The sequence below is a fragment of the Marmota marmota genome, unplaced genomic scaffold (genome assembly GCF_001458135.2).
Source record: "Marmota marmota marmota unplaced genomic scaffold, marMar, whole genome shotgun sequence".
Classification (NCBI taxonomy): Eukaryota; Metazoa; Chordata; class Mammalia; order Rodentia; family Sciuridae; genus Marmota; species Marmota marmota.
In genome coordinates, this window is record NW_026000222.1 from 297449 (window position 1) to 324738 (window position 27290).

General features: G+C 53.4%; 1 protein-coding gene across 4 annotated transcripts; it reads right to left on the reverse strand.

The window, feature by feature from the left end:
• Positions 1–1182: 1182 nt before the first annotated feature.
• Positions 1183–27290, reverse strand: Tcf25 (transcription factor 25). Of its 4 annotated transcripts, none has more exons than XM_048792618.1 (18): positions 27009–27290; positions 19018–19179; positions 18431–18505; positions 17624–17742; positions 16607–16672; positions 13744–13826; positions 12023–12153; positions 11415–11514; positions 10623–10716; positions 9500–9592; positions 9269–9374; positions 7814–7973; positions 6365–6452; positions 4867–5025; positions 3976–4066; positions 3249–3328; positions 1779–1851; positions 1183–1576 (listed from the first exon to the last, which is right to left on the reverse strand). In XM_048792618.1, exons 1-18 carry the CDS (start codon positions 27198–27200, stop codon positions 1202–1204), a joined length of 2247 nt encoding a protein of 748 aa, XP_048648575.1. In that variant the 5' UTR covers positions 27201–27290; the 3' UTR covers positions 1183–1201. The 4 variants fall into 4 exon arrangements, with proteins under 4 accessions (XP_048648575.1, XP_015351412.1, XP_048648576.1 ...); XM_015495926.2 differs by having other exon boundaries at positions 1183–1443; positions 27009–27289; XM_048792619.1 differs by having other exon boundaries at positions 1183–1496; positions 27009–27289.

A 27290-nucleotide genomic window follows, 5' to 3' on the forward strand; every position in this document is an offset into this window, starting at 1 on the left:
CCAGATAGCAGATATCTGGATTTCAGGCAGGAAGAGGAAGGGTACCCTGCTTGCCTGTCATTTTCAGAGAACAAACCCTTTTCAGTAGATTCCCCCCGCCCCCCGCCCACCCCAGCTGTGGAAGCTCAGGTGCTGCCCAACCTGGAGATGGGTGCAATCCCCTACCAAAGCCCGTTAGGCCAGCATTAAAATTTGGGATTGCACCTCTTCCCGGCCCCTCTTGGGGCAGAAGATCAGCACTGTGAAGGGGGCCCAGGACAGAACTGGCACAGCTCACAACCCCTCAGTTTCCTGACCCTTCCAGAACTAGACAGGATATTCATTTGTTGGTTACTAGGGACTGAAAAGCATGCTATCCCTGAGCTACATCCCTAGCCCTAACCTCAGCCTCCTGAGTCGCTGGGATTACAGGTGTGGCCAACATGCCTGGCTTGGGTCACATGATCTGTCCCTCCAGTGGCTAGGCACAATGGCACTGAGGCTCTGGTGTGCACTGGCTGTGTGGCCAGCTGTCAGCCAACCTGGGGGTCTTACTGGAGCTCCCAGTTATCCCCAGAACAAATGTCCATTAACCTGTCATATACCCCCCCAATCTGCCCTCAACAACTTTCTTCCTAAATTTGCTTTTTGGGCTTCTCCTTCACCTCTGGACACTGCCCCTGAAGCTTCCCAGCTTCCTTCCTTCTCTCCCTGTCTCCTCCCCTCCCCTCCCTCGTGCCTTCCTTCCCTCCTGTGCTGGGGATGGGGCCCGGAGCCTTGTACATGCCAGCCCAGTGCTCTACCCCTCAGCTGCGTCTCAGCCCTCCAGTTTCCTAATACAGTACGGGGCTGGGGCTGTAGCTCCAAGGTAGAATGTGTGCTCAGAAAGTTCAAAACTCGCAAGTCTGGAGAGGCCGCAGTGTCCAGCTGAGGGACCCCCCCACATTATCCCCAACTGCTCGAAAAGAACTGGGCTGTGACCTGAAGGCCAGCCATGCAGACATCTCTTCTCAGTACAAGCCTGGAGATCCCACACCACCAGGGATCCCCCCGGAGCCCTGTGTCCAGATTCCGGTGTGGGCCGCACGTGGGCCAGGGCTGGCTCTGACTCCTGAGTGCTGAGGTGGAGCTGAGTGTTGGAGGAGGAGCCCCTGCAGCAGGGAAGAAACCCATCCATGTTTGCAGGGAACAGAAGACACGGCGGACGGTACATTCAGCACTTCTACTTCAGGGGACTGGTCAATCCAGACCAGAACAGAATCAGGAACATAATTGCACAGCACTGGGCGCAGCAGCCTAAGTGGCTCAGTCCCAGTCCCCCTCCCCCTCGGGGTTGTCCTCCCGCGGCGCCTCCAGGTCGTTGAAGTGGAAGTTGGCCATCATGTCTCGCACGGCCAGCATCAACCGGTTCAAGCCTTGGTTGTGGTTCAGACCCCCAGGCACTCCTTCCTCTGGCCTCTCCCCCTGCAGCAGCGAGACAGGTCTGAGCAGGGCCTCTCTGTGCTGGGACTGGGGACCTGGGGCCCAAGCAGGGAGGTGCGTCATCAAGCCTGGGGCGGCCTGCACCCCAGCACGGGCCTGGACCCTCCTCAGGTCCCTGTCGAGGACATGAAGCTCTGAAAAACCAAAGGCACATGTCTACCCAGGCCAGTGCGAGGCAGGGGGCCGAGCAGCCCTGCGGCTCCCGGGAGCTGTCGGCCCGCTCCTGCACTGCCCAGCATGGTGCTGACGCTGGACATCTGCATGCAGACGACTGTCTTGAACCACTCAGCACAGAAGCTGAGACGTGCCCAACCTACCTCCACAGTGTAATTTGGCAACAGTGACCGGAAGAAGAGGGCAACCGTGTTTCCATGGCTGACAGGACTTAACCTGAAACAGGAAGTCAAGAGAAGTCAAAAAACAAAGCTAGACTCCCCTTGACTCCTCCCAAGGCAGGTCCGGGTCCAGCTTGGGGTGGGGCCATGGACACCCAAGGACAACTGGGAAGGAAAGGAAGGGGCCCGGGGTGTGGCTCTTCAAGGAGCCTAGTCTGTGAAATGACCACAGCCAGGCTGTCCCTCTGCCATGGCACAGGCCTTGCTTCAAGAACTGCAGTCTCACTGGGCGTGGTGGCCGTGCCTGTGCCAGCGACTTGGGAAGCTGAGGTAGGCGGATCATGAGTTCAAAGCCAACCTGGGCAAATCAGCAAGATGGCCCCAACATTTAAAAAAGTGCTGGGGCTGTAGCTCAGGGGTAGAGCACCCAGGTTCAATCTCCAGCACCACAAAACAGAAAAGGGCCACAGGTGCACACCTCCTTCAGCACCAGGCCGGCAGAGAACAGAGCCACAGGCAGGGGACGCCATGGCCACTGTCTGCTGGATACCAGGGCCACACCCATGCTCTGAGGAGGAGAAAGCCCATGTGGGCAGACAGCAGAGCAAGGTGCCTCTGGACCCGCTGACCATCGACCTCCTCCTGAGCTACTGGGGAGCCTCACTGTGAACACACAGTCCCATTATAACTTCTAGAGTCGGTGGGAAAAGGTGGGGCTGGGAGGCAGCCTGCCTTAAAAGGGAGGGCCGCCAGCAGCTCTGGGGCTTACCCCAGACAAGCAGCTCCTCAGCACATTCCCCTGCCAGGATGGAACCCAGGTCACACATACTAGGCAAGTGCTCTGCCGCTGAGCTAATCCCTGGCCCTTTTGATTTTGAGAAAGGGTCTTGCTAAGCTGTTGGCCTTGAACTTGTGATCCTCCTGGCCTCAGCCCTGAGTAGCTGAGATTATAGGTGTGGCCCTAACACCAGAAGTAAAGGTGAAAGGGCTCTTGTTGGCTCTGAAAGCTGCCCACACTCCGGGGGCAGCCTGGAGACGGGCTCTGATGTGTTTGTCACTTTCTGTGCCACCAACCCACTCTCCTTGCCCAGCCTCACGGGCCTTCTTGCTGCCTTCCTGCTGCTCTGGGCATCTCTCGGTGCGCTTCGGACCTGACACTTATCTCTAGTTTCTACGATTCACATCTGTTCCCACCACGGCAGCTGACCACGGCAGAGTGGCTTCTTACTCTGCTTCCCACTGCGTTTCTAGTACCTGCTACAAAATCTGGAAAGAAGCTCTCAGAGTTGGGAGCATATGTGCACAGGCAGCTGTGTCCTGAGTGTCAGTGCTGCTCCCTCTTCCCGTGCCTGGCCGCTGGCCTTCTGGGCTGCCTTCGCTGGGCATCGAGCCCCGGGGAGCCCCGAGCACTGACCTGGGTCTGCACAAGCACAGTGGGGGTGAGGGCATTACCTCTCTGGTCTGACGTAGGAGTAGATGGTGTCCAGGGGAGGCAGAGGGTCAAACCCCATCACAGACTGTGTGGTCACATCCTTTAGAAAGGGGAGAAACAGTGATGCTGGAGCCTTCTGGGGCAGGTCACTCAACACAGAAGGGGGATGGGCTTGGCTTTCTGCCCCTGGGCAGGGGCATGGTGGGAAAGATCAGGCACACAGGAAGTGCCCACGCCTGCCCTGATCAAACTCACTGTGGTGCCCAAGCCACACAGCACGGGCTGAACCACGAGTCACACAAAGCCGGCTTAGCCCTGTCCGGCCTCTCTACCCTCTCCCGCCAGCACCACCGTCACTACTCATCAGAACAAGCCCTCCTGGCCAGAAGAGGTTGGCAGTGCTGTCCTGAGGATCGGCAGAGCAGCTTAGGTAAATTAGTGGTGTCGAGGGCCCCAAGGGACCCCTGTCCGGGCCGCCCTGACCTGCCTCTTCCTACCCACCTGTGGTGCCCTTGAGGTTTCCCCGCAGCAGCAGCCTGCTCTCAGCAGTGTTGCATGCAGGCCTGGCCACCAGCAAGGCACGTGGGGCCAAGACCACGGGTGCAGCTGCTCCTGGACTGACCAGCACCCAGTAGGCCGAGGGAAGGTACTCATGCCACCTTTGGCCTCACCCGCCCTCCTGCCTGTGGGCTGCCAGGAGCAGGAGGGGAACGGTCACACAGCCCACCATCAGGCCCTCCTCCTCACCGGGGGAAGCGCAGCAACAGCCTCCCTGATCTCCGAGAGGATCACATGGCGATGGATGTTTCTGGGTGCACGCTGGTAGAGCATCTTCCGCCTGAGGCCAGGGCAAACAGCAGCAGATTAACCAGTGCCCACCCTGCAAACTGCCAAGCCCTTCCTCCCTGGCAGGTCTCCATCTCCCAAGCATCTCCAGCTTCACCCCCAGACGGCCAGGCAGCCAGTCCATGGTGTGCTGAGTGAGTCTCTGAAGGACCCGAGGGTCACTACAGCTGCTGCATGGCGCCTGCCCCTGCTGGATACGGCGGGGTGGAGAAGCTGCACGGGGAGCAGAACGTGCTCCTGCCCATTGAAACATCCCTCCAGGGTGGAGAGCAGACGAGTGCACAGGGAACACTGGCTGTGAGGGCCAGGGTGCCAGGGCCCCCACTCTCCCATCGTATCTTCAACTTTACTTCCACAGCAGAGGGCTTCCTCTGGGCAGCTAGGGGAGACTCCTGGCCAGTACAGACCACAGAGTCCTCACTGTACCAGCCAGCCTGGCCACAGCAGTCCCCAGATCACAGTGCTGACAGGGCCAAAGGCCAGACCATGGGTGGGAGTGGGCCAGGGCTCCTGCTTGCTGCTATCTCTGCCAGCAGGTGTGAGCCTGGCACCTGCCACAGCAGACGTGAGAACCAGGCGCACAGCAGTAGGCAGGACAGAACATGGGCAGACCCATGCCACACCTACAATCCCACCTGGACAGTGGCAGCAGCCTAGGGGTCCACGTGCTCACCCACAGGAGAGCAGGGCTATGCCAGCGGCAGCAGACATGAAGCCACTCTGGCCCACAGCATCAGAGGGTGCCCAGAGAGGGCAGGAGGGGCTGACCTGCACGAATACCCAGCATCTCACCTGTTCTCACAAGCCTCCACAGCAGGGTCCCCAGCGTCCACTGCCTGAAGAACCTCACGGACATTTTCCTCCAGCCAGCTCATGGTGGCAGGCTCTTTCCAGAGGAAGTGCGACCTCCCGAGGTACAGACTCACCAGCTGGGTCAGGGCAGGGGGCTGGCTGTGGGAGCAAGGACTGGGTCAGGGATGGGGGGCTGGCTGTGGGAGCAAGGCCAAGGTGCAGGGATGGGGGGCTGGGCTGTGGGAGCAAGCCTGGGTCNGGCTGGCTGTGGGAGCAAGGACTGGGTCAGGGATGGGGGGCTGGCTGTGGGAGCAAGACCAAGGTCAGGGATGGGGGGCTGGCTGTGGGAGCAAGGACTGGGTCAGGGATGGGGGGCTGGCTGTGGGAGCAAGGACTGGGTCAGGGATGGGGGGCTGGCTGTGGGAGCAAGGCCTGTGAGCAGACCCCCCAGCAGGACCTTCTGGAGCAAAAAGAGGCTGTCTCTCAGCTACTGGGGGACAGTCCACCTCCTGAAGGGAGGGCATACAGGTCTGCGACTGTGAATCGGTGCTGTCTGTGCTCCTCAGCTGACTGAGTTGCTCAGTGTACGTGTGTGTCTGCAGAGAGCAAGTGCAGAGGACGAAGGCTGGCTAGGGTCGGGGATTCTGGGGTGGACCCCCATAACATGTTTTTCTTTCATTTATGTTTTCTTTTTATTTCTGGTACTGGGGATTGAACCCAGGGGCACTCTACCACTAAGCCACATCCCCAGCCTTTTTATTTTTCATATCTTATATATATATTTTTAGTTCTAAATGGACACGATATCTTTATTTTATTTATTCTTTTTATGTGGTACTGAGGATCAAACCCAGTGCCTCACAAGTTCTAGGCAAGTGCTCCACCACTGAACCACAACTCCAGCCCCCTTTATTTTTTACTTTGAGACAGGGTCTCGCTGAGTTGTTGAGGCTGGATCCCCCTCCTCAGCCTCCAGAGTTGCTGGGATCATAGGCTGTGCCACTACACCTGGCTGTCTCCTCTGTAATTGTTATGAGAAATATGAAAAAGGTGATATGTGCCAAGGCAGAACGTGGAACATACCAGCAACGAGAGCCCCTCTGCCCACAGCCAGTGCCTGTGGGTCATGCTGTCTGACCTTAAGCCTTGCTGCCCATTCCTGTCAAAAGGCATCTCGTGAACCTCATGTCTTAGGCCAGAGGCCATTTACTTGACCCACCAGTGTTTCTCCTCAGATGTCAGGTGACCCATATGTGGACACACACTCCAGGCCTTCCTTAGGGGACAGTAACCAACATCCCCAGGGGTTTCCTGTCTCCGAGATTGCCACCAGGCTGAAGCAGGTTTCCAGGAGAGAGAGCCACACACACACACACCCTGATCCTGCGGTGCAGAGCACACCTGCCACCCCTCCACTGCCCTGAGGGTAAGTGAGGGCCCCCAGGAGGCAACGAGGATGCACACCAGGAGTTATCCCGGCAGGGCACCAAGGCTCTACCTTATCTCAGCATCTGGTCCAAAGAAGCGGTGATTGGAGACGGAGGCATCGGGCCGCACACTACAGTACTCGAGCAAGGGCATGAGGACTGCGGAGGAAGCAAAGGCTCAGGTGCCCAGTGGCCCAGGACAAGGACCCGGGGCACTGTGGGGCCCTGATCACAGACACGACTGGAGTCATAATGTAACAGAGGCTGGAAGGCCACGGGGTCCTGGAGTCTGACCAGCGTTCCGAGCTGCTGCAGGGGGAGTGGCTGAGGATGGGGGTCCACAAAGGATGAGCAGGTACCTCTGCACCCTGGAGGCAGACCCTTGTCCTCCAAGTGCCCTTCCACATCTCAGGGAGACTTGCCCATCACCCTTCAAGCATGAGCAACAGACCCTAGGACGGACTGGTGGGAGTGGGGTTGGCCAGTGCCCTGGAGGAGGTGACCCCACAGGGCCTCTCCAGCTCTAGCACTGTCCACATGCAGTACTCTCCGGCTGAGTAGGCAGGGCTTCCCTGCACTGCCCACATGCCGAGACCCTGCCAGAGGCAGCTGCTGGGAAAGCCGGCCTACCAACTGCCTCCCAGGGACAAGCCGCAGTAGGGTCTCTCCTGTGAGATAGCCATGGCAGCTCTGTTATACAACCTGGGCCCCGTGGCCCTGTGTCCCCCACCTCGGCTGGCCTACCGAGGGCTCCCAGTTGCCTCGAACCCGAGGGGGACAGAGGTGGCTGCTGGGATGATGGGCTGAGCCCTGAGTTGGTGAGCTGGCTCTGCTCCTGACAGGGAGCTCTGGACACTTCAGGCGGGTCTGCCTGTGCTCGAGTCCACCCAGTGCTGGGGCCTCTCCATGGCTTCGTCAGGGCCCTGGGAACCCCAGAGCCAACAAAGCAGTGCTGACTCTGGGACTTCCCCTCAGAGGGGCAGTCACCAAGTGTGTGCACACCTCTGTGACAAACACTCGTACCCACAAGCGCAAGGACGGCCTCCTCTAGAGGGTCACTTCCTGCGTGCTTGTGGAGAAGGTTCGCCACCTGCCGCCTGAGTAGGCAGCAGCCCCCTGGGCCTGCCCTGGGTGCAGATAGAGGCCTAGTGTGTGTGTGGGGGCACCCTGGAAATGCAGGGCCGTACCACACACTGCCTCTGGATCAGGTCCAGGCCCCGCTCAACCCTCTGCTGCTGTTTCTCTCCCTAACACCAAACACCAATGTGCATACCCTGTATCTCTCTCCTGCCCTGTAACTAACAGCAAAGTTAGTGGACACACCGTTTGTCGCTCTCCCCATGGTCCCCTCCCACCTGGCTGGCGTGCAGTTGGCCCGCTGAGGTGGGTAATCAGCTAACTGCAACGTCAGCAGTTTTTAGGCTGGCTGGAGAACACATGTGTCTTTAAGCACAAGGCAGGGCTGGGACCAGGTCTCCACCCTCAGGAAGAACCACGGCACAGGCCAGCGTGGTACCTACCTCCAGGGAACATGGTGAGCGCCTGCTGGACCAAGAGGGAGGCCTTCTCTCTGGCAGAGCTGCGCTCATGCTGGGGGAGGTCTGGCTGCTGACTCAACAGGAAGTATGCCAATGGAACCGAGAAGGCAAAATTTGGGAGCTGCGACAGGTTCCGATGAGGCTACAAGGGAGCGCGAGGCCAGGTGAGGGGCCTGCCCTCTGTGAGGACCAGGTGCACCACAGTGAGCTGACACAGTGAGCCGCCCCCACACCTGCATGGAGGACTGGCTCCACCTGGGGGTCTTCAATGTGCAGAAGGGCAACGTCCGTGGGAAAAGAGCTCTGTTGAGCCCCTCAGGCTCAGCACGGTGGGGGACAGGAGCGACTCCCTCTCCCCACACAGCAGGGTCCAGAGTGAAGGCAGCCACGCTATGACTGCCCCCACCTAGAGGGGGCCACTACCCTCTTCAAACATTTCCCTGCCTTTCTCTGTGTGCGATGTAACAGACATGATTTACTCCATGCTTTTCCATTAACAGGGAATCCTCGTCTCCACAGAGTTCTGTAATCTTATAAACCACCACAAACATGCCTCTGTGGCTGCTTCTGGGGACCCCATGGGTTTCTTACAGCCATTCTCATGAGCTCCTGGAATCTCTGTAAACTAGATCCCGGGAAGTGAGACTTCTGGGCCAACTGTATAAAGGGTTATGTGATTTTAAATGATTTACCTGTTTTTCATTACTTATTTTTTATGAAAAATGTTTGTCTTTACTCATGAAAAATAGGTACCGTGAAAGGTTCAAGCAGAAAAGTAGAACAAGTACAGGCTCCTCCCCCTCCTCCCCTCCTAGGCCTGAGCCCCCTCTGGACAAGCTCTGTTCAGCTGTTTGTCCCACTCATTTGCAGCGGCTACACTAAAGCGAGAGGTGAGACTGATCTTCACACGTGGAGCCTGACCCCACACACCTACACTGCTGCTTCGACTTGTGCGCACACCCCACCTGTAGCAAGATAGTGCATGCTCTCTGGCACTCAGTGGAGCCCAAGGCAAACCCCACTCTCCTGGGTCTGCGGCCCCAGGATGGCAGGTGGCATTTATGTGCAACTCTGACCTGGAACACGTGACCAATCGTGACCACCCCGACTGTCGTCCCCACACTCAGGACCTGGGGTCCCTGTCAGCCTGCACCACAACCTCTCCCACTGAGTGGCTGTGCCTTTCTGTGCCTAGCACGCCCAGCTCTGAGGTCTGCCTGACTGTCCGTTACTAAGCACCATCTCTACCCGCACACTCGATGCAGTTGTGTGCTATTCTTGGGGTTCTGATGCAAGGCTGCTTCCCTCTGGGAAGACCTGATTCTGCTCAGCAGCAGAGATGAGGGGGACTAAAGGGCAGGAGGACCCTGGAACCCACCCTGGCTCTGCTTCATGGCCTCACCATGGCTACTAGTCACACTGCAAGCGCACACCTACCTCCCACTCCTGGAAGAGGCGGATCAAGTACTCATAGTTCCGGGCCCGCAAGGCCAGGTGGTCGACAAGCAGCAGCATGCACAGCGGGTCCTCGTCTGGCTCAAGGCTTCGCAGGCAGCACAGTGAGGGAAGAGCAAAGAGAGCAAGGAAAATGTCAGGGCCCAGGGTCTCTGCAGCCCAGAAGCCCCTGCCGTGAGGACTGGCAGGAGTGGATCCCCGGTGGACACTCACCTCAGGATGAGCTTGCAGAACTCCAGTGCGGTGCGCGGGCAGCCACGCTTCTCCAGGAAGCTCATCTGCTTGTAGAGGGCCAGGTAGAAGCTCCTACATCCACAAAGGTCCACGTGAGTTCAAGTGGCAGCAAACAGCAGAGCAGCCTCTGAGGGCCACCTGGCTCCACGCCAGCGTCCAGGTCCTCATACAGAGTCTGCGAATGCCTTTTGTGTCTGGGGAGAAGCTTTGTGTGTGCCTGAAGAGCTGAACACACACCAATGTACTGAAAGTTTTTTAAAATTTTTTGTTGTTGGGGCTGGGATTGTGGCTCAGCGGTAGAGCGCTCGCCCAGCACAGGCGGGACCCGGGTTTGATCCTCAGCACCACATGAAAAAAAAGGTATTGTGTTGTGTCCATCTACACCTAAAAAATAAATATTTAAAAAAAGGGCTTAAAAAAATTTTGTTGTTGTTGTAGATGGACAGAATATTTTTTATTTTATTTATTTTTATGTGGTACTGCTGAAGATCAAAGCAGTGCTTCTCATGTGTGAGGCAAGAGCTCTGCCACTGAGCTACAGCCCCAGCTCCCTGAAAACCAAGCTTTTTGAAATCATTATCTTGCTTTTGGTTTGCTACTTGTTATTCAAGGGAAATGAGCTAAAAACTGTTATAATTATGATCTTAATTTACCCTCAAAATGGCGCTACTGTTGGGTACATAAAGGTGTGTGACTTTAGTTATCCTGTAGACTTATTTTTAGAACTGAGAGTTTACTAGAAGAAGAAACCAGTGGAGAAAGTCTGGACAGAGTGCACGGTGCAGCCAAGTTGCTGCACTGAGACAGGGCGTGGTGGCCATAAGGTGGGGGCCATGCCACAGCCAAGCAGCGCTGCCCAGAGCAGCAAGAATACACACAGGACAGTAGGGACACTGCTGCGGTCATGCAGGCTTGCCTCGGGGCTGATGCCAGAGGTGGTCAGGACAGAAATGTCATGAAGCAGAGCATAGACCCAGGTCTGCTCTGTCAGGCTGAATCTGACTTAAGCATCACTGATTTAAGAATCAAGACACAGGCCTGTGAGGCCTGCAGAAGTATCCCAGGCCCACAGGGAGGGCTGCCCTCAGGAGAGGCGGCTCACCTGTTCTCGGGTCTGCGGTAGTCCAGCCGGCATGCCCCACTGGTGAGACTGAACAGGGGGTGGAAGGCACACTCCATGCTGTACAGCGCTCGCTCTGTGGGCAGCAACACAGAGGCAGGAGTCAGCCACAGTAGGCGCCTGCAACTCCCAAGACCCCAAACACGGGAAGCACTGGAAAGAAGGGGTCACAGAATTGGGACCCTGCAATGGGACCTCCTAGGTTTCCCTGGTGCCACGGCATTAACTGCAGCCACAGAACTTGTGAGCCTGAGTGAGAAACGCCCTCGACACCATGGGGCGCAACTGCCACATGTCCTGTTCATGCCCAGTCCCCAGGTGATACAAACACGGCCCAGACACTCACAGCAGCGCGCGCGCACACACACACGCAAGAGCAACCAGAACCACCAACTGATGACGGATTCGCCAACCACGTCTGTCCAAAGGGGGAGTACTATCCAGCCAAGAGCACACGCAAACCTGGGTCACACCACGCATGGGGCACACAACCATGGGCAGAGACCACGCACAGTGCTTCCACTGAATGGCTCCCCACACAGGTAGGGCCACGGAGAGTCTGACCAGAAGTCAGGGTTCTGGGGCCTGGGGGAAGATAGTAGATGGCAGGCTGTTCTCCTGGAAGAAAGGACTGCAGTGATGGCTGCCCAGTTCCGGGACACACTAAACCCAGGCATGACACACCTTCCACAAAGTGCTACATGACAACGTCCTGCCACCTGCAGCTGCTCTCGCGGCGAGAACAGGCAGGCTGCACTGCCTACTGGGTCTCACCTATGAGGTCTCGTGCCATCTCCTGATCCTCTTGAAAGCGGCAGGCATCACTGAGCTGCAGGAGTGAGTCCACATGGTAGGGGCTTGTTTGGAGCAGAACCTACCAGAAAAGAAGGGCAGCTCTGGAGGAAGGTCACAGGCAGGGACCCACAGGACACCCCTGCAGTCCCCCAGGACCTGTGCACACCAGGAGACATGATCACCAGGTGACAGACGAAATTCCCTTTGGACTCCAGGTGTGCACTGCTATTACCCAGCCAAGGCCTGGACCTGGCTCCAGGTGGGAACTGGGGACCCTGCCTGCCCAGTGGGGCTGTCTTGGCTCCCAGGTCTCAGGACAGAGGACTGAAAGCAAGCAGGTTCCTGCCCACCCTACGTGGGGGACATGGGGCCAGCAGGATCTACATGCTCCCCCTACCTCCCCAGTGAGGCCCAAGACAGAGGCAGCACCTGGGAAGGGCCATAGTGCCACTACACGCAGCTCCCAGCGGGAGAGCACCTGAGTGCCAAGTCTCCACAGTGCCCCTTGGTCCGGGGGCCCCACTGCCAGAGGAGCAGCTGCCCGGGCACTGGCCCTCCACCCACTGGCAGCTGCAGGGCCCACGCACCACAATGTTGTTTGGCTCCATGGACTCCACGGCCACCAGGAACTTGTGCTGTGCCTGCTGGTACTCCTCACTGTGTTCAAACGCAAAGAAGGAAAGGCCTTTTTTCGATTCCAACAGCCGCATAGACAGACCTGGCAGGTGAGAGTGCACAGAGAGGGTGTGCTGGAGGCCAGGACATGGCGCCTCTACAGAGCACAGTAGCCCCAACAGTCTCCCTTGTGCTGTTCTCAGAAAGGACTCTGTGATACCAACCAACTCGATCTGAGGGGTCTCACACAGGTCACCCAGGCCTGGGGCTGGGCTGCCTCTGGGCCAGAGGCTGATGTCCGAGTACTCTCTCAGAACACCTGGGCCTGCTTCCCACTGCTTGCTTGGGCTGTCCCAGGAGCTGGCCTCCGTCTGCTTTCCACAAAGACTCACTTCTCTATAGAATTCAGATCCAGCTCAGGGAACAGATGGAGCTGAAATGGCCCAGGACAACAAGCCTCAGGGATGGGAGCATGTAGGTCCATCTGGTTGCCCAGATCACGTCTGGTTGGGACCAGCAGCCAGGGTGGCTGTGAGGTGCTGGGGCAGGAGGCGTGCAGTGGGCACAGTGCCAGGTCAGAGGCCTTGGCCACGTGTAACCCCTGACCAAATATGGTTCTGCTCCTTTTGTGTGACTATGTGGAGGGACCATTTCCTCTGGTTAACCTGAAAAACTCAGTCTGCTAAGACAACCGCTAAATGGTCAATGGTTCTCATGGGCTTCCCCTTAGCTACTCCCTCCTGAGAGCCCGGCCCAAGGTCCAAGTCCTGCAGATTGAGACAATGAGCCCCTATCTCTACCATGTTCAGGTTCCTTTGCTAGAAGGGCAAGAGGCCTGGTGGGAACAGAAGATACATGAGAGGCATCAGGGTTGATCCTACAAGCACAGGTCCCGAACTCCCAGGCGATCCTCACTGGGAGTCCAAGGGGATTCTTCTAGAAACCCCACCCCCACAGGCACAGCAGGTGAGGTGCGTTGGTCACCATCCTCCACACATGTCCTCCACACACCCATGACCTCTTCTACAGTAGGTGCCCCATCAACCTGCAGAGGGCTGTCTGGATGCTTCTCTACTCTGTGCAGCTGATGCCCAGAGAGGGCATTCCCTTCTTACCCTGCACCTTCTGCATGGCTGTTTTCTTTAAATTATATATACTTGACAGTTTGCAATGGACGTAAGATTACCATACATTATTGATTTTTTAAAATATTTTTAGTTGCAGATGGACACAATACCTTTATTTTGTTTATTTAGTTTTATGTGGTGTTAGGAATCGAACCCAAGGCCTCATACATGCTAGGCAAGCACTCTACCACTGAGCTACAACCCCAGCCCCCAAATTATCTTAATGTGAAAACAAACTCGAGGGCTGAGGATGCAGCACAGCAGCAGAGCCCAGCCTGGCATGTGTGGCTTGGAGGGCTCGGGCTCAGTCCCAGCACACACACAAAAAAACACTTAAAAATGCAAGCCTCTGTTCAGCTGCTTCCTGTAGCATGGCACCCCCGAGGCAGACAGCAAGGAAGTTGAGAGCTTCTGCACAGGCCAGGCCAGCTGGGGACATACAGGCTGCTTGCTGCACCCTCACGAACACTACACCTCACACGCAGCTGCACATGGTGCTGCAAGGCCCACCCAGAAGGCACTGAGGCCAGCGTGCCAGCCCCCTGCTGCAGGAGTGACAGACTCACCTGGCTTGCTGTACCGCGGCCAGGTGCTCTTGGGGGTCGTCAGCCACGTGCACTTGGGGTATACACGCTGCCTCTGTCGCGGCCTGGGGAGGAGGAGACAGGCACAGCTTTACCTCCATGGGCCAGGGGCCAGGCTAGCTGCCCAATCCCTCCAGGTCTCCCTGGAGGCAGAGCGGTGGGCAGGGGACACACAGGGAGGGAGAGCAAAGCACTGCTGCATGAAGAGGGGACCCCAGCTGCGACCTGTGCAAGCAGCTACCATCAGGTCCAAGGGAACAGGGAGGCCAACAGTCCAGCACGAAGGCAAGAGGGACAAAAAGGAAACAAAAGTGAAACCCTAGAACATGGTGCAGAGCAGCAGCTCAGGGCCACTGAAGTTCCCTGAGCAGACGAGCTGCTTCCTGTGGGACAGGCTGCACAGGAGGAACGCCTGGCCGTGGCCAGAGGCAAAGCAGGGAAGTGGACCTCTGAGCCAGACCCCAGCACTATGACTCCAATCTTTGAAAAGGAAAACATGGAAACAACAAGGAAAACTGAGGAGGAAATTGGCGTATTTCTGCAAGGAAGAAGACCGAGAGCAGAGTGTTGAGGGTCCTCAGGCTCCCAGCTCCCTGCGACTCTTGTGTGAGCGACAAGTTGAGGGCACCGGGCCCCCTCTGGGCAAGAGTTCTTAGCTGCTGTTAGGGGTCTGGCTCTCTTGCCAGGTGGCATCTTAGCCAGGCCTGGAAGGGCTGCACCCTGAGCTGAGTGACGGGATGTGGATGTGTGTAGACCAATCTCCATGCTTTTCAGCAGTGCACTATTTCACTAAAACAAAACAAGGAATAAGGAGCTGGACTACCTGGAACAGGACAAAACAGCATCTTTCTTTTCTCAAAAAGAGACATGAAAACTGTGTGAGAAGCACAAATACACAAAAAGAAAAGCATGGCCAGAGTCTGAGAGGCACAACATGGCACAGCTCTGCACAGGCAGCAAGCAGTGGAAAGGAAAGCACCAGTGCCTGGAAGTCTACAGCATCCTGAGCACCGCCAGGTCTGTCTGAGGTGAGCTGCCATCCAGCAGTCTAGGGGAGGAGGCAGCCCTGACGGATGCTGGAGGGAGGGTCAGGAGGAGCACCTTAAGGGTCGCGACACATGGGGTGTGGAGACAGCACAGACGGGGGAGGGGAGCAGACCCCATCTGTCACAGGAGGAAGTCAGATTCCCCCCAAAGACCAGTGCACAGCTATATGGAGACCCTGAATGATCACCAGGAGGGAGGAACCGAAAGGAGCAAGGTTTGGTCCCTGAACAACAGGACAAGGGGTGGGGGACCAAGAAGGAGGGAACCTCAGCTTTTCACTGACATACTTCAGTAGGACTTAAATTTCTGAAGAAACAAACAACAAAAAAGTGTGCTACTATAAAGGTAGTAAGTGAGCTGACCCGGCTACAGACCTGGTCCTGGCTGCCTGGGAGGCTGAGGGGGAGGCCCATGCAGACTCATGAGTGTGCGACCAGCCTGGGAAGCACAGAGGGCCTCACCTCAAAAATAGACACATAAAACTGAAATATGTGCAGGGGGCAGCTCGGAGGTGTGTGGCTCGGAGGTGTGTGGCTGTGGGTTCACTCCCTAGCGCCACAAAAACTAAAAAGCAAATGTAATTCTTAACTAATGACTGATAATAACTATAATTTACAGAAATAAGATGATGCAAAAATGTAACACAGGGGCAGGTAGACAGAGCTGGCCTGAGCGGCAGAACTCGGCCTGAGCAGCGCAGGTAGTGGTTCATGTAAGTGCTTTTCACAAATAACCCAAAACACATAGAAGTCAGAAACCCATGAGTCCTCGAACACTTAAAAACAAAAATACAAGGCAAAAACTGTTAAACACAAGGAAAGTGGGAACAAAGGAAGTCTGAAAACAATCCTTGGCCCACTCATGACCCAACAGACACCAGTCAGACAAGGGCGCCACGTGCACACCTCACGCAGTTTCAATGCACTGTGTGGTCGCGGATGTAGCTGAGGACGACCGAGTGCAGGTGGGCCTCGGCTGCACCGTTCCTGGGAGGGCAGCTGGGCAAGGCGCAGGTACTCGAGGAAACCCACAGTGGGCCACTTCTCGGAGGGCTGCATGCATGCAGGGGGCCTGCAGCCAAGGTGTGGACACGCCTATCCTTGGCCTAACAAAGAACCCTGTGCATCAGGCACAGAAGACACCTGGGACTCCAACATGCCAAAGCCAGCAGAGCTTCCTCAAGAGGCGTGCAGAAAGGCCTGGGGACATGCGCCACAGGTGAACGGAATAAGAGGGAACATTTCTACACTGCTTCAGAGCTTTAACAAAAAGCATTTAGCTCTATAATCAGAAAACACATACTTAAAAAGACACAAGCTTCCGGATGTTCCGGTACAGAGATGGAGAGCGGAACTCCCACCCTCCTACAGAAAGTCCCAGGATGGGCCCTGACTTCCCCTGAAAAAGCCAAGGGACACTCCACTGCCTGCTCACCATCAGCTGCCACTGCAGAAGCTGACTAGCCAGGAACGAGTCGGGTGACATAAAACTGATCTCAGAACCCAAACTTTTTGTCATTTTTCCTGCTGGTGGAGAAACAAAATGGATCTGGCTAAAATTTCAGGATTCAAAGTTTAACAGCTTGTAGGACCTTTTTAAAAATATGGGGCGCACAGTTGAGAAGGTGTGAAACAGCCTGGCCTCCTGGCGTCTCGGTGACCCGCCCAGGCCCTGGAAGGGCTCCATCTGTCCAGCGTGGCTTTCAGTACTCTCCCCCAGGGTTTCCAATGGCTCCCCCACCCATAAGAAATGAAAACAGGTAAAAACAGCTTGAGAATGCAGCTACTGTGGGCCTTACCTTTGCTCCCCCAGGACCGCTCGAGCACCAAAATACCTTTTCAGTTCTGTGTCTGGATTCAAGTGTCTAGAATGTGGGAAATGTGAGGAAGAAAAATTAAGTCAGGCTTTCCTACAATGACTCGAAATTGCAGAAAGCTAAGTAAGAGTCCAGCCAAAGAACAATGATTTTTGGCTTGAAAGGTGATTTCTAGGCTTGCTTTCTTTAAATCTGCCACCTGCAATAGGACCTGACCACTACTGGCCCCATGGGGCACCCAAGGGATGCAGTGGGTCACTGCTAGGAGAGAACCTGGGGTAGGTCTCCCCTGCGAGTCCAGCGTTCATCTGCCAGGCTTCGTACAGGGAGCATGCACCCTGAGTGGAGGGCCTCAACAATAGAGGCAGCTTGCTTGTCAAAGCTGGCAAAGATCAGGTTTCATTAAGCACCCACCAGACCAAGAGATGGGTGATCGTCCAAGGGTGACACTACACTGGTACAGCTCAAAATGCCTCATGAGACATACAAAGGCAAGCTGTTTGGAAGTCCTGAGCTGGGCATGATGGTGCCACACCTGTGTCTACTCAGAGGCCAAGGCAGGAGGACTCCTTGTTAGAGGCTGGTCTCAGCTACTTAGCAAGCCCTAAACAAGGTAACAAAACCGGGTCTCAAAATCAAAAATAAAAAGGAGCCAGGTGCAGTGATGCTCGCGAATAATCCCAGCGACTCAGGAAGATCGAAAATTTGAGGACCGCCTCAGCAAATTAGTGGGGCCCTAAGCAACTTGGTGAGATCCTGCCTCAAAAAAATAAAAAGGGCTGGGAATAGGGCTCAGTGGTAAAGCACCCCGGGTTCAATCCTCAGTACCAAAAAAAAAGTCCTTTGAAACACAGATGTCTTTTCCTTACTTCTTTCTCCTTTATTCTACTTCCTAAATGTTTAATAATGAACTCTTAACACTTCTAAATAAATAAAGACAGCAAACTGTCCTCTTTCTAAATCACTCCTCCCCGTCAAAATCAGAGGCCGAGGCCATACCTGTGCTCCACATACAGGACATGCTTCCTGGAGCTCAGTGGGGGGGGACCCGGGCGGCTGAGCCCACTGCCATCCTCAATCCTCTCCAAGATGCGGTCGATATCCTCCATCCCACTTTCCTAAAAGCCCAGAAGGAACTGTTAATCGGCACACTGGCTTCACTCCAAGTGCTGTGACAACCAATAACAAGGAGTTACTTTGACAAGTCATTTGGTATTCACTTTCTAAAAGATGATCTAACTCGGAAGGAGGAGATGTATTATAGGAGGAAGCTCAGAACAATCACTAATCCAGAAGGCCCTGGGAACCACCGGGCCAGAGAGCCACACTCCATGTCTCACAGGTGAGCTCACATCCTCAGGTGAATGAGACTGGGACCTGTGACCCCAAGTGAACAGCAACAAAGCTAACACCTCTCTTCAGGACGGACAACGAGACAAGGAGGGTCAAGGCACGGACGGGAACGTGCTGACTGAGGGGGGTCTGCTCTGTGGGCTTCCACAGGTGTGGGGGGATGAAGGCTGGATGAAGGCAACAGGGAGCAGGGCTGGGAAGGGACTCTCCCTGCAGAGGGCAGCTAGGACACTGAGACTAGGAACAGGCCATGACAACCAAGGAACAAAGGGCCAATCACAAGCAAAACTGTAGGTGACTCTTCTTTGTCCTTGACCTCTTAGATAGTTATACTCCTGATGGGAAAAAATGAAGACATCAAATAAAATGGTCTTCTCCCAGCACCACCGTGAGGGACACGGCCCAAGGGGCACGGAGGGATTGGGTAGGGGCCAGTCAAGTCTGGTCGCATACCGAGGCTTCTCCTGTACTGTTTTTCTTATTTTTCTGCTTCTTTTTCTTCTTCCGGAGTTTTCCACTTGCATTAGACTAATAAAATAAGATGTTTTAATCAATGGAGAGAGAAGCAAAATCTTAAAAACTGAGAACCAAAGCAGCAAGCCAGCACCACTTGGAGCACCTGCGGCCCCTCACATCCTTCTGCAGCAGGACCCTGCCCGTACCCCCTGCTGTCAGTGTGGCCTCTCTCCACCCTGCCCTGCTGCAGAGCTGGTCCAGGCTGCCTGGGGCGCCCACTGCCCCTGACTGGGCCAGCTCCTCTGGGCAGTGAGAAGCTCCTCAGGGACGCTTCACCAGAAGGCACAGAGCTGCCTGGAGCGCAGTGGGCAGCAGGCAGGGCAGGGACCTGCATGCAGTACCCCTGGGGCCGCCACTGATCTCAAGGACTTTAGCACAAACTTTATCAGGGTTCCCACGGAATCAGCCAAAGCAAATTCAGAAAATTATACCTCCAAGAAAAAGCCGACACAGGTGGCACGTGGCAGGATGCCACAGCCCTTCCCTGACATGCCAGCCTCCTTGTTACCACGGGGTCCCCATACCTGCTCCAGAGGTGCAGCCTTGGCCACATTTCCTTCCCGCTTGGTCTCTGGGTTTCCACGCTGAATCCTTCCTTTGTTCCCTGACACTGCAGCATCTGTTAACACACAATCAGACTTCTCTCCGTTCACTACCGGGTCGTCCTCAAGATCCTCGACGTTTATCTGGAGAAACAAGCCGAGGGCATTTCTGCACAGGGGTCACAGTGTACATGGCGAAGTAGAGCTGAGCCAGACATGAAGACGACTTGCCATGCCTGTCACCCCAGAGACTCTATTTGGGAGGCTGAGTCAGGAGGAAGGCAAATTTGAGGCCAGACTGAGCAACCTCAGTGACAAAGTGAAAAATAGAGGGCTGGGGGTATAGTTTAGTGGTAGATCACCCCTGAGTTCAATTCCAATACTTCAAACTAAAAAAAAAAGGGGGGGGGTATTATAAGGATTATAATTTTCTAATATTGTTCATGTTAAAATAATTTTGTCCTCAAGTCTGATGAGGCAATTCTCCTGTCCCAGCCTCTAGAGTCATTGGGGTTACAGGCATGACCACTATGCCCAGCAGGGAGTTTTGTTCTTGCTGCAATCAACATCAAATGACTAATTGTTGTCACCACTCTGGAAAACAGCATGGAGATTCCTCAGAAAATCTGGAGTGGTACCACCATTTTACACAGTTATCCCACTCCTCAGTTTATACCCAGAGGACTAAATTCTATAATGATACAGCCACATCAATGTTCATAGCAACTCAATTCACAATAGCTAAACTATGGAACCAAACTTGGTGCCCTTCAACAGATGAAAGGACAAAGAAAATGTGATTGATATATATATATATATACACACACACACACACACTGAAATATTAATCAGCTTTAAAAAAGAATGAAATTATGGAATTGCTGATAAATGGACAGAGCTGGAGAATATGATGCTAAGCAAAATAAGCCAATCTCGAAAAACCAAAGCAGAATATTTTCTCTGATATGTGAATGCTAATTCATAGCAAGTGGGGGTGGGTGGCTAGGAAGACTAGAAGCGCTCTGGATTAGATAGAGGGGAGTGAAAGGAAGGGAGGGGGATGGAGGTAGGAAGAACAGTAAAATAAATCGGACATTATAACCCTATGCACATATGACCACATGAACAGTGAAACTCTACATCATGTACAACCAGAAAACAAGAAGTTATACTCCGTTTATGTATGATGTGTCAAAATACTTTCTTTTTTTAAAAAAAAATTTACTTTTTAGTTTTCAGATGGACACAATATTTCATTTTTATGTGGTGCTGATGGAAACCAATGCCTCATGCATGCTAGGTAAGCGCTCTACCACTGAGCCACAGCCCCAACCCCTGTCAAAATGCATTCTACTGTCATGTGTAACTAATTAGAATAAAATTTTAAAAAATTTATTTATATATGACAGCGAAATGCATTACAATTCTTATTACGCATACAGAGCACAATTTTTCGTATCTCTGGTTATATAAAAAGTATATTCATACCAATTCATGTCTTCATACGTGTACTTTGGATAATAATGTCCATAACATTCCACCATCATTTCTAACCCCATGCCCCCTCCCCTCCCTTCCCTTCCCACCCCACTGCCCTATCTAGAGTTTGTCTACTCCTCTCACGCTCTCCTTCCCTACCTATGAATCAGCCTCTTTATATCAGAGAAAACATTCAGCATTTGCTTTTGGGGATTGGCTAACTTCACTCAGCATTATCTTCTCTAACTCTACCCATTTACCTGCAATGTCATGATTTTATTCTCTTTTATTGCTGAGTAATATTCCATTGTGTATATATGCCATATTTTTTTTATCCATTCATCTGTTGAAGGGCATCTAGGTGGTTTCCACAGTTTAGCTATTGTGAATTGTGCTGCTATAAACATTGAGTGGCTGCATCCCTGTATTATGCTGTTTTTAAGTCCTTTGGGTATAGAACGAGGAGAGGGATAGCTGGGTCAAATGGTGGTTCCATTCCCAATTTTCTAAGAAATCTCCATACTGCTTTCCTTATTGGCTGCACCAATTTGCAGTCCCACCTGCAGTGTATGAGTGTTCCCTTTTCCCCACATCCTCACCAACACTTATTATTTGTATTCATAATGGCTGCCATTCTCACTGGAGTGAGATGAAATCTTAGAGTGGTTTTGATTTGCATTTCTCTAATTGCTAGTGATGATGAGCACTTTTTCATATATTTTTTGACTGTATATCATCTTCTGAGAAGTTCAGGACAAATGAATTTTTTTTTTAAAATAAAATGACTATCACAGGTGTGGCGGTACATGCCTATAATCCTAGTGACTGAGGCTGATCGCAGGTTCAAAGCCAGCCTCAGCAACTTATCAAAGCTGTAAGCGTCCTAGTGAGAACTTGTCTCAAAAGAAAAAAAATTGGAGCTGCAGTTGTGGCTCAGTGGTGAAGCGTTCACCTAACATGCATGAGACACTGGGTTCAATCCTCGGCACCACATAAAAATAAAATAATAATAAAATAAATATATTGTGCCCACCTATAACTAAAAAAAAAAAAAATTATTAGAAAAAAATTTAAAAATGGCTGGGGATGTGGCTTATTATTATGTATGTTAAGCACCCTTGGGTTCAATTCCCAGTACCAAAGGGGAAAAAAAATCAAATGACTATCAAAAATAAAGATGACACAGTGTTGGCAAGTTTAAAACCACCACAGCATTTCAAGTCTTTATTCCAGCCTAACAGCAGCAGCCTGAAAACTGAAATTTATTTTTTAAAAAAAAATTTTTGTTATTTAATAGCACAATTTAAACATATTTCAATTACCATCAGGGAACAGCAACTCTACTGTACACAAAAACAAGACAGACATACACACAAAATTCTTTGAAAGGGACTGAGGGAAAATTTTTCAATGCAATAAAGTAAACTCATGATTTTTAGGTATCTGGTTTCCACCAGCATGTCAAAGTAGCCACTGGTCCCAAATACTAAGACATCCTGCTGCATAACATCATTTCTCAATGGCTGCACTGCACTGTCACCCCTTAGCATTTGTGCGTGCGCAGGGGGGTGGGGGAGTGTTTCCAGTCCCCTCTATGGAATGTGTCGTGTTTGCACAGAGCCTGTGCATACCTGTGTGTTCTGCCTCTCCTCTGCATCACCACATACCTAACCTAACTCAAATCCTGTCTCAGTAGCCTGCACACTGTGCTGTTCAGGGAGCGATGACAAGAAACACATCTACACACAGGCAGCACAACTGTGAGTTTGAGACATATTTCGACCTGTGGTTGGTGGGAGCTGCAGGTATGGAGGGCCAACTGCGTCAGGTTACGTGCCCCCTGTAAGCAAGCCCGCCCACCACAGCACTTAGGTCAGTTATGAGGTCAGGCCAATGCATTCACGTTCTGGCTATGCAGTCATGAAGCAGCTCCATGTCATGCACACCTCTGCTTCCTCATACAGAACACTAACAAATGCTGTGTGTACAGGCACATATGCGTGGTGCTGGGGATCAAACCAGGGCCTGTGCATGTGAAAACACTCCTATTATCTCCACCTATGAGTTATAGGGCAAAAACCCATGGAACACTTGAACTGACTGAACAGAACCTCTTTGGAAACCCATAGGCAGCAGCGAGATGAGCAGCCACATGTCTGCCCAGGTGTCAGTGCTCCATGCTCACAGAGCAGCCTGGGAATCCACCACAGGTAGCAAAATGTGAAGAGACGGTTCACAAAAGAAGACAAACAGGGGCTGGGGTTGTGACTCAGCGGTGGAGCGATCACCTAGCACATGCGAGACCCTGGGTTCGATCCTCAGCACCACATAAAAATAAAATAAAGATACTGTGTCCATCTACAACTAAAAAATATTAATAAAAAGAAGACAAACAAATGGACAATAGGCACATGGAAAGACACCCAACAACATCTTTATTGAAATGTAAATCAAAAGCCAGTGAGGAGCACTGTCCCTGCTGAGGGCTGGGGGCATAGGCTGCCAACACCAATTCCCTGGAGGCTGGAGCACCTTCAGCCTTGCACAGCCCATAGGCAGGTGGGATGAAACGCTGGAGGAGCGCTCAGCACCTGCTGGTCCAGGTATACGCATCCACTCCCGATGCAGTAGTTCTCCCTGTAGATGCCCCATCAGCCAAAATGAAACCCAAACCCACAAAACACCTGTCCTTAGAGCTCAGCAACTCCAGGCAGAGCAGCCCCCACCAGAACCGAGTCAGACCCCTGAAACACCACGGATGAACACCCTGCAATACACTGCTACTCAGCAAGAAGGAGCTGACGGCGAAAACCCACAGCCTGCATGAAGCTCAAAAGCACAGGCTAAGCAAGCGAGGACAGAAGGAAAAGAGCACATTCTGGAAGACTGCTGGTGGGAAATGCAGGCACAGGCAGGACTCACACACAGGCAGGGAAAGGGGGCACAGGCTGCAGGGTGGCAAGCTCTCAGAATGTGGTGTGGCACTCATGCTGTGCATGCCTCTGTCAAGACTCACTACATACCCCTGGGGTGCATCTGACTGCACTTCATCTGACTTAACTTCAGTAAGCTGTCTTTAGGACCCCCTGACTGAGACAGTAAAGGTGATTTCTAACCAAAGCCAAAGGAACACCCATGAGCCATGCATGATACCAAGGTCCACACTATAGGCGGCAGGTGGGGACCAGGCCTATGGGTGTCTGCGTCCATTTCCCCGGGAGGCTTTTCTTCTAGAAAAGCTCTCTTGCTTCCTCCATTTCAACATCACATCATTTCCGTGCTTGCTGAGTGCCCACTGAGGGCCCAGCATGTCTTCACCACAATCCCACAAGGCCAAGGAAAGCATCCCCAAAGCTTTCGTCAGGTATCTCATCAATGATCCTACATCCAGAAGAGGCGGATCCCACATTGGAATGGAAGTCACTGACTCTACAGCCCAGGAGCCTGCACCCTGAGGAAGACATGCCTTCGGTCTTCCAGGAGGAGCTCTGTGCATGCCTGCTGGGTGGTGGGGACACACAGCTAGCAACAAAGTCCTTTCAGGAAGCAGACACTTCAGCCCCAGGAAGCAACCCATGCAAAACACAAAGAACAAACAAGTAATGTATACAGTATGTTCGCAGGTAACTGCCAGGAGATGGAAAAGGACCAGAATAGAGGGAATGGGACTGTAGGGCAACTGTGACCATAATCAGACTGTATGGCAGTGTGACAGGGAAGAGACTCTGCCTCTGTGGGAGGAAAGATCCAGCCATGTGTTGGTACTTGAACGTGGGGAACTGTAGGCATAGAGGGCAGCAAAGGAAGGGCAGTGTGGCTGAGCAGAGCAGGCTAGAAAAGCGAGTGAGGAGAGCTGTCTAGGCAGCCTGGACAAGCAGAGGTGGAGACTGGGAAGGATGGGTCACGACCCTGTGCACTTAGAGCCACGCAGGACTTTTCAATGGTTTGCACAAATGTCAACAGACCAGGGACATCTTCCAGGTGGCTGGTCTTGGCATGGGGTTTTCAACAGAGACAGGGAAGCCTGAGGAGCAGGTAAGCCCTAGTCTGTAAGGTCAGGTGCATTTGGACACATGGATACAGATATAGAGCTCATGCACAAATCCAGAGACTGGGAAGGAGACCTAAGCCAGTGATACTAATACCCTCAGAAAGCAGGGGCCGGGGGTGCAGTTTGGTGGAAGAGGATACTTAGCATGCACAAGGCCCTGGGCTCAATCCCCAGCACCAAAATGCAAGCTCCCAGCAACTGGAGAGGCTGAGGCAGGAGGACCACCAGTTTGAAGCCAGCCTCAGTAATTCAGCGAGACGTTCAGCAATTCAGCAAGACCCTGCTTCAGTAATAAACTGCCCCTGATTCAATCCCCAGTACAAAAGTCAAAACTACACAACAACAACAACACAACAAGACACCCCACACAACAAGCAGAAGGCTTACACCATCACAAAGCCCCAAGCCAATCTCTTGGACCAGAGTGATTTCAAGGAGGGGTTCACATAAACATCATTTTTTCCCATTCAGACATACAATCATCTCTTCTTTTTTTTCATAACCCTGAACACCTCTATTTCTCTATTCACCCACCAATTTTCACCAGCAGGGACAATGTCATTGTGTGGTTTAGAGAGCACAAGGTTCAAATAAAAAAAGCCTAAATTTAATTATGTGTATGTGGGGTTTTTTTTTTTTGTTTGTTTGTTTTCTGTTTTCTTCTTTTGCAGTGCTAGGGATGGAGCCCTTGCCTCCAATGCCTGAGGCAAGGGCTCCAGCACTGAGCCACAGCCCCGTATAAATTGAAGATGTCACCTCTGCTGTCAACATCACCCCCCTTCCCAGACTGTGAGGAAGAAATGAGTGGTACCCAGAACATGTAAATGCCCTGCGCCTGGGAGTTATTCTTAAAGACAATCTGGAGGGCATTTGAATAAGGACAAAAGGTTTGTGAAGTGGCAGACTTCAAACTGATCCTGAGCTGGTAATAATGGGACAGGATGAAAAGTGGTGCATCCTGAGAGTTGTCAGAAACACGACTGGCAAGTTTAAGGGCAAGTGGTGTGCTGTCTGGGATGTTTTTAAATCATCCCTGGAGAGAAGGGAGTGAAAGTCCAAGGCAGATAGTAGTTGCCAAGTGTCCATAATTAGGGAACCCGGGGATGGACACATGAAGTACCTGTACTACCATATCTCTGTGTTTGAAATTTTCCATAATGAAAAAGATAGAAAGAAATAGAAAGCTGGGGAGAGTTACTTTCAGGCTGAGAAACAGAAGAGGTCGGGTACAGACAGAGAATTCAAAGAAGGGACTTCAGTCCCACCTCCACCAGACTATGGGGTTAGACCAGCTCTTAAGTGGCAAGGTCAATAACTTTTAAAGCAAATACCCAAACTATCTAAGGACAATTTCCATACTCCACAATGTCTTTTAACATTATAGCCTTTTAACTTGCCAACTCGATAAAAACTCAGGGGCAACTGAGACTGATACAAGGTGAGCAAAACAGTCATGCTACCTGCCAGCTCAGGGAAATCAGAGAAGCCACTATCAGATAACCCATACAAACGAGAAGCTACAGATGAGGCCAGTGCTAAGGGGAGAACATCGTGGGACCAGCGGGCATTTCACTTTCCTTTACCTCCCTGTAGCGGACACCTAGGTGAGGGAGGCAGGAAGGAGCAAGATGCAACATCCCCGGTTAGGCAGAGGTGTTATGAATAAACTGAAAGGTTTTGGAGATGCTAGACTATGAAATCTAGGAAGACCCGAATCACGAAGCCCTGCCCCACCCCTTCACTGCAGCGCAGTCAACAGCCGCACTCTGCCCTGGCACTCTGCCCCGGCACTCTGCCCCACCCTCCCCTCTGCAGTGAGGGGACCCCCTCCTTTCTGACGCCGCCCCTGCTCACCCCAGCCTCACTTCTAACATCACACACCACCGTCCCCGCAGCAGCCCTCCCTGCAGCAGCGCAGTCCCATCACTCATCCCCTTCACTGCGACCCCCTGAGCCGGTCCTGCCCGCCACAACCCCTCCCACCGTACAGAAGCCACACCCTCCCCGGTGTAGCTCAATTTCGTCAACCCACCCCAGCTTTCCCCTTTAGTCCCACCCCTGGAGGTCAGAGCCACACCCTCTTAGCGAAGCCCCCGCCCTGCCCAATGCAGCGCCGTATCGTCACCTGGGCCCTTAACAGCTCGCCCCGCCGACTTGGCCCTTAGCCCCGCCCCCAATCGGCACAGCCCCACCTTCTCCTCGGCGACCCTACCTGCCCTCGACACCGCCCCGCTCGCCCCGGTCCCGCCCTAGCCCCGCCCCTTACGTCATGGCCCCGCCCTCTCCGCTGCAGAGCTGCCCGTAGCCCGGCCCCACCCATGACATCAAGACCCCGCCCACCAGTTCACCGCAGTACAGACCCAACTTTACACCCACCCCGCCCTCCCATGACGTCACGCTCCGCCCCCCGCCCCCAGTTCCCACAGGTTGCCCCGCTCCTCACCAGCTCGAACCGGTTGTTGACTTGGACACCCTCCTTCCCTGAGCCCCCGGGGCGCCGGCCTCCCGGACCCCGTTTTGGTCCTTCTTCTTCTGCGTCATCATCATCACGGAGGACAAACTGCAGGGCGCCGGGCTCGAGGGGCTCCTGGCCGCGCTGTTCCCCCCTCAGCCTCCGGAGGGCCCGGCGCGACATAGGACCCGACGGCCTGACGTCTAGAGAGAAAGAGAAGGAAGAGCAGAAAAGAGAGCAGCCGGCGCGCCTGCGCACTGAGGGCGCGCTGGC

Excerpts from the sequence above, each read along its gene's own strand:
- Tcf25 (XM_048792618.1), bottom strand. The coding sequence starts at position 27,200 with ATGTCGCGCCGGGCCCTCCGGAGGCTGAGGGGGGAACAGCGCGGCCAG. Across the intron at positions 11,515-12,022 it reads TGGAGCCAAACAACATTGTG|GTTCTGCTCCAAACAAGCCC; the intron begins GTGCGTGGGCCC and ends CTTTTCTGGTAG. Across the intron at positions 1,577-1,778 it reads TGCCAAATTACACTGTGGAG|GGACCTGAGGAGGGTCCAGG; the intron begins GTAGGTTGGGCA and ends TGTCCTCGACAG.